Raw genomic sequence first — 12548 nt, forward strand, 5'->3', positions numbered from 1 at the left:
CATGAGATTAAATTTAATTGGAAAATACTTTGGCATAAGGCCAAGGCAACTTTGCCTTAAATCATCTAACACAAATGTCTACGGCCAGCCAATGAACCACAGATATACAGTATGATGAGGTGTCTTGCCATTAATGACCTCCTCCACTGAGAGTAAGATAATACATGACAGATTTTACCCTGCGACCCGAGATATACGTGAGGAGCATGATCTCTCCTCTCACTAGTCACTTCCTTTTCTTCTTCCCACAAATTACCTGTTCACGCCACAGAGGGGTGCAAGGTCAGATTCTCACGCTTGTCCATCATGGCGTCCAGTCTGAGGAGATCTAGTGCCGTGGGCTGTGAACCAACAGGAGGAGCAGGGCGTGAAAAAACAACAATCTGGAGCTAAAAAGGGAAACAGGAAGTTGCATACAATAGAGAGGACCTTTGATCCATAGCTGTGGGAAGACTTCCCCTTGGGTGCAAAGTATTAATGTGAAAGTGACTCTGCCTGGTGTACATTTGTTACTTCAAATAATGGGCCTTAAATTAGCACACAATGGCAGGCAGACGGGCGACACTCGCACCCAGCCATGCGCAGGAAAGGAGGTAATTGTAAGAAAATGAGTGATTTGCTGGGGCAGAGACTTGTTGGGAGCGCCGTCTGCCTTTCCACGCCACCTCAGAGGGAGTAGCTGGAGACGAGGTCTGGCAAGGTCGCACCGCCGTGAACAAAGGCTGTGTTAATCTGCTGCCGCGGCTGCTGTGTGTGTGTGTACGCATACCTGTCTCTGTGTGTGTGCGCTTCCATACGTCCCGGTGTGTGCACCCGCGCTCTGTGTGTATGTGTGTATATGCACAAGGGGTGGGGGTTTGTAGGAACTATTAGTGTCAGATCCATAGAGGGAGTGTGCTTCTGGTTTCAGTACACCTAAGGTCTGGATTTATTAAGCGCCGTTGGTGATTGGATGAGACATAAATGTGCCTGTAGCTCTCAGTGCTAATTCGTAACAGGGAAAGGGCTACCCAAAACACAGCAGGACGGTGAGAATCTGAGACAATACACACACAGTGCCTTCAGAAAGTATTCACACCCCTTGACTTTTTCCACATTTTATTTTGTTACAGCCTGAATTTAAAATGTATTCAATTGAGATGTTGTGTCACTGGCCTACACACAATACCCTATACTGTCAAAGTGGAATGATCTTTTTTTAAATTTTGACAAATTAATAAAAAATGAAAAGCTGAAAAGTCTTGAGTCAAGACGTGTGCAGTCCCTTTGTTATGGCAAGCCTAAATAAGTTCAGGAGTAAAAATGTGCTTAAACAAGTCACATAATAAGTTGCATGGACTCACTGTGTGCGATAATAGTGTTTAACATGATTTTTGAATAACTACCCCATCTCTGTACCCCACACATACAATTAAGGTCCCTCAGCCGAGCAGTGAATTTCAAACACATATTCAACCACAAAGACCAGGGAGGCTTTTCATTGATAGATGGGTAAAAAAAAGCAGACATTGAATATCCCTTTGAGCATGGCTTAATTACACTAGATGGTGTATCAATACACCCAGTCACTACAAAGATACAAGCGTCCTTTCTAACTCAGTTGCTGGAGAGGAAGGAAACCGCTCAGGGATTTCACCATGAGGCCAATGGTGACTTAAAAAAAGTGACAGAGTTGAATGGCTGTGTTTGGAGAAAACTGAGGATTGATCCACAACATTGCAGTTACTCCAGAATACTAACCTAATTGACAGAGTGAAAAAAGAAAGCCTGTACAGAATACAAATATTCCAAAACATGCATCCAGTTTGCAACAAAGCACTAAAGTAACTCTGCAAAACATGTGGCAAAGCAATTCACTTTTTGTCCTGAATACAAAGTGTTATATTTGGGGCAAATCCAATACTATACATTACTAAGTACCACTCTCCATATTTTCAAGCGTAGTGGTGTCTGCATTAAGTTATGGGTATGCTTGTAATCGTTAAGGTGTGAAGGTGTATGCTGTGTACAAAGAAATACAAAATAACGTTGTCAAATCAATGGCAATCTTGAACTCCCATGTTCAGGGCCATGCCTAGAGTACCACAGTATGAGTCACAATACCCATAAAACCTAGCAGTCAAAGAAGGAAATGGTTCCAATCGTTTTTCCACCATTCATTTTTCCCATTTGGGGATTTTAGAAACACTTAAAATAAGGGCTGTGTTTCGTGTAGGCCTACTCTGGCGTGACGTTTTGATAAACGTGAAAAATCTCTCTAGGACATGCTGACTTTTATCAATATATTTTCCTGATTTTACTATTTTGAGGAAGCATATACTGGCTACGGCATCTCAAAATGGACAAACAGTTCTATTGACAATTCTTTTGCATTTTCCAAGGTATTTTAAGGTAGTATGCAAGCACAATCGTTCTGTTCGCCTAGCCGAGTTTGGCAAGATGCCAGCCGAACTAAAGCATGCTGACGCCTTTACATAACCATCCCAGAGCCAGTGTTGTTCACCACTACTGCTACACTGGCAGTGGACTGGGTAGTGGTTCTGGCTGGTTGAAATATGTCACACCCTGATCTGTTTCACCTGTCTTTGTGCTTGTCTTCACCCCCCTCTAGGTGTCGCCCATCTTCCCCTGTGTATTTATACCTGTGTTCTCTGTTTGTTGCCAGTTCGTTTTGTTTGTGAAACCTACCAGCGTTTGTTCCCCTGCTCCTGCCTGATTTTTGCTCCTGTTTTCTAGTCCTTCCCAGTATTGACCCCTGCCCCTGAGACTGCCTACCGTTCTGAACCCTTTGCACCATCTCTGGATTATTGACCCCTGCCTGCCATTGACCTGTCGTTTGCCTACCCCTGTTTTAGGAATAGACTTTTGTTTTGTCGACATTGTCTGCATCTGGGTCATACCTTAAATGTCCTAGAAATATATATAATTTACTAGCCTAAACAATATAATACTGACAAAACCACATATCTCAGCATACTACAGGTAGCGGAGGGACTAACATTTTTTGGAGGGAGAATGACTGTGAGAAGCTCAGTTCTGGTGACTTTTTAAAAGGACATTCTACTCTAAAATGAATGAAAATAAAATGATGCTGATGCAACGGTATTGCTTCCTTCCTTCCCTCTCCTCGACCCTACCTGGGCTTGAACCAGGGACCCTCTGCACACATCAACAACAGCCACCCTCGAAGCATCGTTACCCATCACTCCACAAAAGCCGCGCCCCTTGCAGAGCAAGGGGAACAACTACTTCAAGGTACTCAGAGTGAGTGATGTCACTGATTGAAACGCTATTAGCGCGCACCCTGCTAACTAGCTAGCCATTTCACATCGGTTACATTGACATCTAAAATATAATTTGCCCCTCCGGAAATGAGCCTAATAACATATTGGTCCATATTATCAGGCAGGTGTGCTATTTAGCAATAAGCATTATCACCTGATGCAGAATATTGGCTTTACATAAATAGGTTGATGGTTGCCCATCTGCATTAGCCAGATCACAAAGTCTAAATATTGTTGCTAGTCCCCCAAAAAACGTTCCACTGGCACTCAGCCAACCAAGGTTTTTGAACTCTAGTTCTAAAATTATGCATTTTAGTCTGACTCATTTCTTGGATTTGAGAAATAAGTGTAGCCTACTGACACTAGAAAGCACTGTGATCCTCCTCTTTTAACAGTGGCCATCAATACTGCTTTCGAAGGTGTGTTGTCCTGCGACTGCATTAAGAATATTGTACAATGAATGGGCATGCATATCTCTCTCCCTGTGTGGCACTCGTAATTTGAATGGGTCTTGAGGGAATATTAATATGATATTAAACCTGCTGTAGTCATTGCTACCAGCAGGTCAAACAAACAACAAAATGAATGAGTAACTCAGAAAACGAATCATGACTATCGAGTCAGTAAAAGGAGTCGTTCAAAAATAACAAATTGTTTGTGAACTGGACATCTCTAGTGTGCTAGCTTGTGCTGGTCTTGGTGTGGGCTGGCCCATGTTGGGCTTGTTGTTGCCTAGCCAGTGTTGGGCTAATGTAGGCTAGCCCGTGTTGGGCTGATTTGGGCTTGTTGTTGGCAAGCCTGTGTTGGTCTGAAGTGGGCTTGTTGTTGGCTAGCCTGTGTTAGGCTGATGTAGACTAGATCGTGCTGGGCTAGTCTGTGTTGGGCTGATGTGGGATTGCTGTGGGAAAGCCTGTGCTGGCCTAGCCTGTGTTTGCTGGTGTGGGCTTGGTGTGGGCTAGCCTCTGCCCACCTTGCCCACCAAATACCCACATAGGGCTATGTTCGCTGGGTGCTCTCTGTTTCTTTAAAGAAAACTGACAATTACATCGCTCTGATGGAAAGAAGAATTGGTATGCAAAGGTTTTACAAGGCCAAACGGAGAAAGGACGTCTGTTGTGCCCAAACTTTTTTGGATTGCAGGGAATCTTTATCAGGTGCTGAGGTATTCCAGAGACTGTGATGGGAAGGGCCAGGAGGAGGTAGGGGGTGGTGGGTAAGGTAGGTGAGGTGGAGGGTTAGGGTGTGGGGCTGTTCTCGCCTCCCTCTCGGCGGAACAGGGGAACAGACGAAGGCAAGAGACAGCGAGATAAAGAGAGGGAGAGAGGGAGAGGGAGAGGGGTGATATGAGCGCAGCTAAAGCCCCCCTGTCGCCACTGCAGTAAAAACAATTACCCCCACTTGTCCCTTCTTGCATTTTTAAGAGAGGCACGAATAGCAGGGATTACAAGATCTAATTTCCAGCGAGCACTGTTCCTGAAATTGTCTTTACGCGGACCAAAAAAGTAGCGTGTTTATGTTGGTCGACTGAGAGCTGTTAAACATTTAAGTCCCAGTAACTGAAGCTAAGGGCTGGCTGTAAGTACAGTACCATGTGAGTTCCAGTCTTCTCTGGCTGAGAACAGCCTCAGGGTAGACAGGCCCCTACTGAGAAAACTTTGCATGACCTCCTGTAATGTCAACGGCAAAGTATTTCATTCAGGGGGGGAAACAGACAACAGGGCTGTTGGACATCGTAAAAAAAGGAGGAAGAAAACAAATATGTACTGTAGGTTTGTGTTCTTTTTCTCGCTATTGTTATGTACTTTTACATTTTTTTTCCAAAAATCTATGAAAATATTGATTTATTTTTTAACTAGCCAAGTTAGTTAAGAACAAATTCTTATTTACAATGACAGCCTAGGAACAGTGGGTTAACTACAGATTTCTACCTTGTCAGCTCAGGGATTTGATCTAACAACCATTTTGGTTACAGGCCCAACTCTCTAACCTCTAGGCTACCTGCCACCCCAACAGATCTGTGATGTTCTTTTTTCCATGCTAATCCAACAAAGGGAATTGTGTTTTCAGGAAAATCTGGTTGAGAATAACTGAATAATAACTGAGAATAACTGGTATTATTGTTGTTCCTAGAACCATGAGCCTTTTCTTACAGTACCTTTGGCAGGAACACAAGGGGGTACAGCCTTTAACACAACACTGCAAGGTTACTTGGAACAAAAATAGTAAACAAATTACACGCAAACTCTTTGCGATGCTATTTATAATACACTGAGGTCATTGTTGATGCAAAGCCCTCCAATTAGATGAAAGTTGTGAACAGAAGTACCTCTTCGTAATGTTGACTTCAATAGCTACATTGTAGCTGCTATAATAACCACAACTGTGAAACAGGGAAACAGCTATTAACAGCGCCAAAGTAGCCACTCCATCACTCAATTACTCATGGTGCCACATTGACTGTGAGGTTTTCTCCAAATCAACCCGCCACTCTCAGTCCAGTCTATACAGCTTACAGCCAAACAGCCTCGCTTGCTCGTCGTACTCAAAGACATATGACTGAGTGAGTCCAAACAGTCCAGCATGGGGTTAAGGTGGGCTGTGACGGAAACAGAAATATTGTGATAGATGCTGTCTGCTCGACCAGTCCCAGCTGGTTCTGGGTATTTAATAAACATGTAAACACTCTAGCTTCCCTCATTAGGTGATTGCAAAAGCCCATGCTGTCCATAAATCAAGGACCAGGTTATCAAGGCCTGTGATCTTAACTGTACAGGGCGCCCAGCTGTCTACGCGATAGAGACTGGGAACAGCAGGCTATAAATAATTAAATTCTCTTCGACCTTTTCTCTCTTCCTTTACTCAAAGAGTACACACGATAGTCAAACGTAAACACGCAAACAGATAGTGGAACAAAATAAATGGTTTGTTTGCTATATGTGACAGATTCTAGAAGATGCCATTTAAAAAAGTAATGTGTAGCAGGTTCCAATGGCTTATTAGCATAGTTGAATCATATTAACTAGCTCAACAAGCTGGTCTTACTAGCAGTTTGCCATTTAGGATGTTATCTTGGGACTATCTACAGAATTTCCTAAAGTAGAAGTAGTGTAAACTCCAGAGGATCAGTGGTTAGTGAAAGATTAAGGTAAGAGAATGTGAAACGGCTGTATGTTCAATCTATCTCTCTGTTGTCCCCCGATAAAGGTTAGTACATGCCGAGTACATGCACACTCTTATTCTCCTATTTCCTCATAAGAAACATCATTTCAAGGTTCTGTACTGTACATGCTAAATGCTATTCAAGCTTCTATCTGCTTTTCTGAATCTCTCCTGCTCAAGTCTAATTTCATATTATGAATGAGCCTCTTCTGCTATTTATGTGACATGACTAAATTCCAGATAATATGTTTCCAGCATAAATGGATCAAGTTAAAAATGTGACGGTATATATTTGTAGAGATTATTCTCAATGCTGTCAGGCAAAAGACACGCATGCAAGTAAATCTAATTCGACTAGTCTATGACAGTGTACGAGAACATCTTTAGCCCAAGAGGGAATATAGTATATGAACTTGATCTGCATTCTAAATGCTGTCCATAATTATACCGCAAGAAGCAAAACATTGGCATTTTGTGAAATAACATATTACCAAGTCCCACAACTCATGGTCCTGCATTGGGATCGACTAGTACTCAATATCAAACAAACCACAACCACAAATGTTCAAATATAATTACGCTTTCATTTAGTTCCAATTCTGTTCAATTCATTCATTCCTGTTGTCAAACATGCTTTCGCCTCACACAAAACATCAGAACTACAAAAAGGAACTGGACTGTATTCTCCCCATGTAGTTTGGCAGAACAAGCCTGAACTTTCCTCTCTTTAGCTGCTTCTGCTATAGCCTTGAAAACCCGACCCCAGGCAACATAGTAACTAGGGTCTGGTCTCAATGATGGACTCCTTTGTCATAGAGGAACTACACTGTCGATGTCGATAAGAAAGAAAATATGGGGACTCTCCCAACAAATCATGAAGCAGCCATGCCAGAACGTTGCTCTTCAAAACCAAAGTTTTGCAGGCTAAACCTTTGCAGAGGTTTTAGTTAAGGTAGTTCATTCAAACTAGCCACTTATGAAATGCACTCATTAAAAACAACCTCTGTGATCTCCACCCAGCTAGCACATAACACTCTGAGAACTATATGTTGCTTAGAGCTTGGTGAGAGAGGGGTTGTCCTATGGTTATTTGGCATTCAGCTTTCCCACCATGTTCTGAGATTGGTGCTGGATACTCAGATAGAACATAACGTTGTGACAACCACATGTTTCTTAGGTGGGAATTTCAGTACTTCAGCATAACGATTCCTACAGGTGTCCTCATGGTTCTATTTCAAGTCATGTTCTCAGAACATTCAGAGAATGTTAAGAAACAATGTTATTCTGTGGGAATTTCAGTACTTCAGCATAACGTTTTCTTTAGGTTTCCTCATGGTTCTATTTCAAGTCAGAACACTAAGAAAACTTTCCATAAAAATCACAAGAAAATATTCCTAACATTCAAATAACGTTCTAAGAATGATATTTAAATACATATATATTCCGTTCTCAGCATCAACAAAACTCTCTCTATCCTCTATCTTGTTAAGTATGTTCAGGTGTGTTGTCCTAATGACCTTTGAAATGGGATCTGTTCGAATAGACTAAAATGGACAGCTTATAAAAACATGAAACACTAGCTCTGTTCTGATGACACAGTGGGCTAATTCCATGGATAGACAACCGAAGATCATAGGTTTTAATCTCACTGATGCTGTGCCACAACACAAAATACATGTTTTTGCATGTTTAATGCCTAAGCAAATTCATTTCCATTTGTCCTGTCTGTACTTGGAGTTAAAAACCTTTAACCTAAACTAGCAGTGTTATTAAAAGTCTAATTGAAACATGTTGTCAGACTGTTATTTAATTACCTTCAATTAATATATAATTTATGTTCTCAGAACGTTAATAAAACCTTCCAGGAAAACTTTCAGGGAACCATAGTAAAACGTTCTCAGAACCTCCCTGCAACCTAAAATGTAATGTTCCCAGAACAGGAAAAATGTTCACTTCTGTCAGGAAACTTACGGCTTTGTTCCCAGAACCAATGGGAAACCAAAAATGTACATTCCCACAACTTCCAAGGAACCAAATGTGCTAGCTGGGTATTTCGCATTTTATTCATGCTGATAAAGTAGTGATGAGGGCAGTGAGGTAGTTCCTCTATGCCAAAAGAGGCCATCATTGAAACCAGACCCTATACACTCTGTTGTCAAGGGTTTTCGAGACTACTGTAGCTATGTCATGCTGTCTTTTCAGGCCTGGGGGATCATGTGTGTTCAGGGAGGAAATACAGATACTGCCTCAGAGATCTCGAAGCAACAACCATATCATAAAAATTATGATTTTATGGAAAACACATGGTTCTTTGAGCTGAGAATGTCTGTTTTATGGATGCAACTTTATTCGTCCCACTCCTCAGTCCTCCATACATACACATATAACTTTTCATAAAATAGTAGAAGGACAAGTCGAGTCCACGTATGTTATGACGATTGGTATGTATCATTTATAAGTATTTCTTTATCTTGTCATCATGTCTTTGTTATGCAAGTACAGACCAACAGTTCTAAATCAAATACAGTATATCATGTACGTTTTACTTGCTCTGGATAACTGCATGCTCCGGTTTCGTACAGGCATTTATGACAAGAGACCTTTTTTGTTTCAGGAGTCAACTGTATCTGTATCAGGGATGTAAGACATTGTCACGCCCTGACTGTAGAGAGCTTTTTATGTCTCTATTTTGGTTTGGTCAGGGTGTGATTTGCTTGGGCATTCTATGTTCTTTTTTCTATGTTTTTGTATTTCTTTGTTTTGGCAGGGTATGGTTCTCAATCAGGGACAGCTGACTATCGTTGTCTCTGATTGGGAACCATTCTTAGGTAGCTTTTCCCCACCGATGCTTTGTGGGTAGTTATTTTCTGTTTTGTGTTTCTGCACCTGACAGGACTGTTTCGGTTTCGTTCATTCTCTTTGTTATTTTGTTCTAGTGTTCAGTTTAAATAAAAAGCATGAACACTTACCACGCTGCGCATTGGTCCGATTATTCCTCATCCGACGACGACACCCGTTACAGACATAGTCTTATCTTGTGGCATTTTTACTACTTGAATCACCCTCATGATCGCAACACAGACACATTTCTCGGGACGTGAATGATATAAATACAATTGTTGTTGGAGTTTAGTTGATGGCCGGGCACAAAAAATAAAAAGAAAGAGTTTGGATTCTAATCTGGATTTCTCTCATTACTCACCTAATACACTGGAGAGATGGAAACAAAGCCACTAGATTTGAACGCACGCCAGACAAGCTGGAGTGAGAAGTTCTGACTGCAGACACATGTCAAAGTCATGGAAAATACAGTATTAGCTAAATGTCAGTGACTGTTTATGAATGTTAAGATTTTTTTTGATAATTTCCTGCCTTCAAATGCATTGAATTTGTACGTTTTCACCAGAGTGTAAAATATAAAATATTGATATGCATAATAACTATAAACTGTCAAATGAATGACAGCGAGGCCTTTTGTTTTAGCTGGAGAATGGTTAGTGGGTGTTGGGGACAGAGAGAAACAGGCTGATCGGAGCAGCATGGAGGTGAGTCTAACTGTTATTGACAAGCCGAGGAGGCCATGACCACTCTTCACGTCTAATCAGTCAAAGTCTTTAATCATGTCTGTGATGGGGGGGCTGCTCAACTCAATTTATTCTCCACTGTTGAATTACCTCACGTTCTGATCCCACCATATGGCGCATACTGGTGGGTGGCTACACACGACACACAGGCGTACACATGTGCACAAGCACGTACAAACACACACACACAGTCTTGTACAGCTAACCTTGTGGGGACAAACAATTCAGTCCCATTCAAAATCCTATTTTCCTTAACCCCTAACCCTAAACCTAACCCTAATCCTAACCCGTACTCTTACCCTAACCCTAACCCTAACCCAAAAACCTAAACTTTATCCTAACCCTAAACCTAACCCTAGCTCCTAACCCTAACCCTACAACTAACCCTAGCTCCTAACCTTAATATTTAACTCAATTCTAACCCTAAAACTAATTCTAACCTTAACCCTAATAAACCCCCAAGAAATAGCATTTGACATTATGGGGACTAACAAAATGTCCCCAGTTGTCAAATTTTTGTTAATTTACTCTCTTGTAGGGACTTCTGGTCCCTGCAAGAATAGTTACACATGTCCACACACACACACACACACACACACATACACACACACACACACACACACACACACACACACACACACACACACACACACACACACACACACACACACACACACACACACACACACACACACACACACACACACACACACACACACACACACACACACACACACACACACACTCTCTCTCTCTCTCTTCTCCAAACAACATGAACATGCATTCCTGCCACATTTACACCACTATTATTGTTTTTCAGCAAGTAAATGTGGTTAATGTTATCTCACACCGGGGCTGCATGTAATGTGTCTAATTTGGGCCCTGCTGGAGTGAGGAAGAGAGGAATATTCTGGCAACATCTTTAACCTATTCAGGCAGGATGATGTCATGATTAGTAGAGGAAATTGGGATCCCTCCAGAACCTAAACACCCTGAGAGGCATACCGCTGGAGAGAGAGAGAGAGATAGAGAGAAAGAGAAAGAAGGAGTGAGAGAGAAAAAGAGAGAGAAAAAAAATACAAGAGAGAGAGAGAGAGAGACAGACTGAGAGAGAGAGATGGGGAGGGGGGAGAGAGGGGGTGCCATTTTTCGAACCAGCTCGGAGCCTGACCCGTGGAGCTGAGATCAAAGCACAGCGCCACTCGGCTGACACGCAGGGGCACACTTCAGGGGGATATGTGTGTGTGTGTGTGTGTCAGCCAAAGTTCCTCCTCCTACAACAGCCAGCCCCCATGTCAAACATAACGTGCTATTAAAGATATATGGTCCCATCCCTCTATGCCAGGCCACACCACACACTCCCCTGCTCACACATTACCCCTCCTCCCTCCTCTTCCCCCACCGCACACCCACTTCCCTTTCACCTCTGAACCTCTGTCCTCTAAATAAAGCAAGCTGCGATGCTCCCTACGCTTCCTTCCCTCCACGTGGTGGTACCGATGAGAGAGAGGGGTGATGAGGTGAAGGAGACAGAGAGCAGAGCACGGGCCAGAGGAGGCTAGAGGAGAGGAGGGGAGAATCGTGCTGAAGAACGGCTGGCTCACTCACGTGGCTCACTCCACGGTACACAGAGAGACAGAGCACACAGTACTTTCATATCCACATACTCACTTCCAGGCCCATCTCCCCACGCCAAGACCACAGGGCTTCTAAATGTTCCAAAGGAGAGGGTGTGAGAAGCTAAGGGGTGATGTATGTTTCCTGTTTGTTTTTTTGGTGTGATGGCACTGTCTGACATGGTTGGGAGATGACTATAGTAATGTTAATAATAATATTTAATTTGATCAAAACATAACTTGTAACTTCTAATGTAAAATATAGACTTTAAGCAGATTAATAAATCAAATACAGTTATATTAATCACATACACAATTTACAGCAGGTATAAAAGGTGAAGAGAAATACTTGTGTACTACACTACATGACGAAAAGTATGTTGAAGCTTTCTCATCAAACATCTCATTCTAAAAGCATGGGCATTGATGTGGAGTTGGTCTACCCTTTGTTGCTGTAACCGCATCCACTCTTCTGGGAAGGCTTTTCACTAGATGGTGGAACATGTCTGCAGGGACTTGCTTCCATTCATCCACAAGAGCATTAGTGAGCTCGGGGACTGATGGTGGGCAATTAGGCCTGGCTCGCAGTTGGCGTTCCAATTCATCCCAAAGGTGTTCGGTGGGGTTGAGGTCAGGGATCTGTGCAGGCCAGTCAAGTTCTTCCGCATAGATCTCGAAAAAACTATTTCCGTATGGACCTTGCTTTGTGCACGGGGTCATTGTCATGCTGAAACAGGAAAGGGCCTCCCCCAAACTGTTACCACAAAGTTGGAAGCACAGAATCGTCTAGAATGTCATTGTATGCTGTAGAGTTAAGATTTCCCTTCACTGGAACTAAGGGGCCTAGGCTGAACCATGCAAAACAGCCCCAGACCATTATTCCTCCTCCACCAAGCTTTATAGTT

At 42.5% G+C, this 12548-nt stretch overlaps 1 protein-coding gene across 1 annotated transcript in view; it reads right to left on the bottom strand.

The window, feature by feature from the left end:
• Positions 1 to 260: 260 nt before the first annotated feature.
• The window catches only part of LOC129819190 (basic proline-rich protein-like), a gene marked incomplete at its 5' end in the record, with an annotated part of 153159 nt that continues 140871 nt past the window's right edge, over positions 261 to 12548 (bottom strand). Inside the window, one exon of the mRNA XM_055875741.1 lies at positions 261 to 341. Coding sequence (XP_055731716.1) covers positions 261 to 341 — 81 coding nt within the window. The remainder of the gene's footprint in view (positions 342 to 12548) is intronic.

This window comes from Salvelinus fontinalis, chromosome 21 (assembly GCF_029448725.1).
Source record: "Salvelinus fontinalis isolate EN_2023a chromosome 21, ASM2944872v1, whole genome shotgun sequence".
In the NCBI taxonomy this organism is placed as follows: domain Eukaryota; kingdom Metazoa; phylum Chordata; class Actinopteri; order Salmoniformes; family Salmonidae; genus Salvelinus; species Salvelinus fontinalis.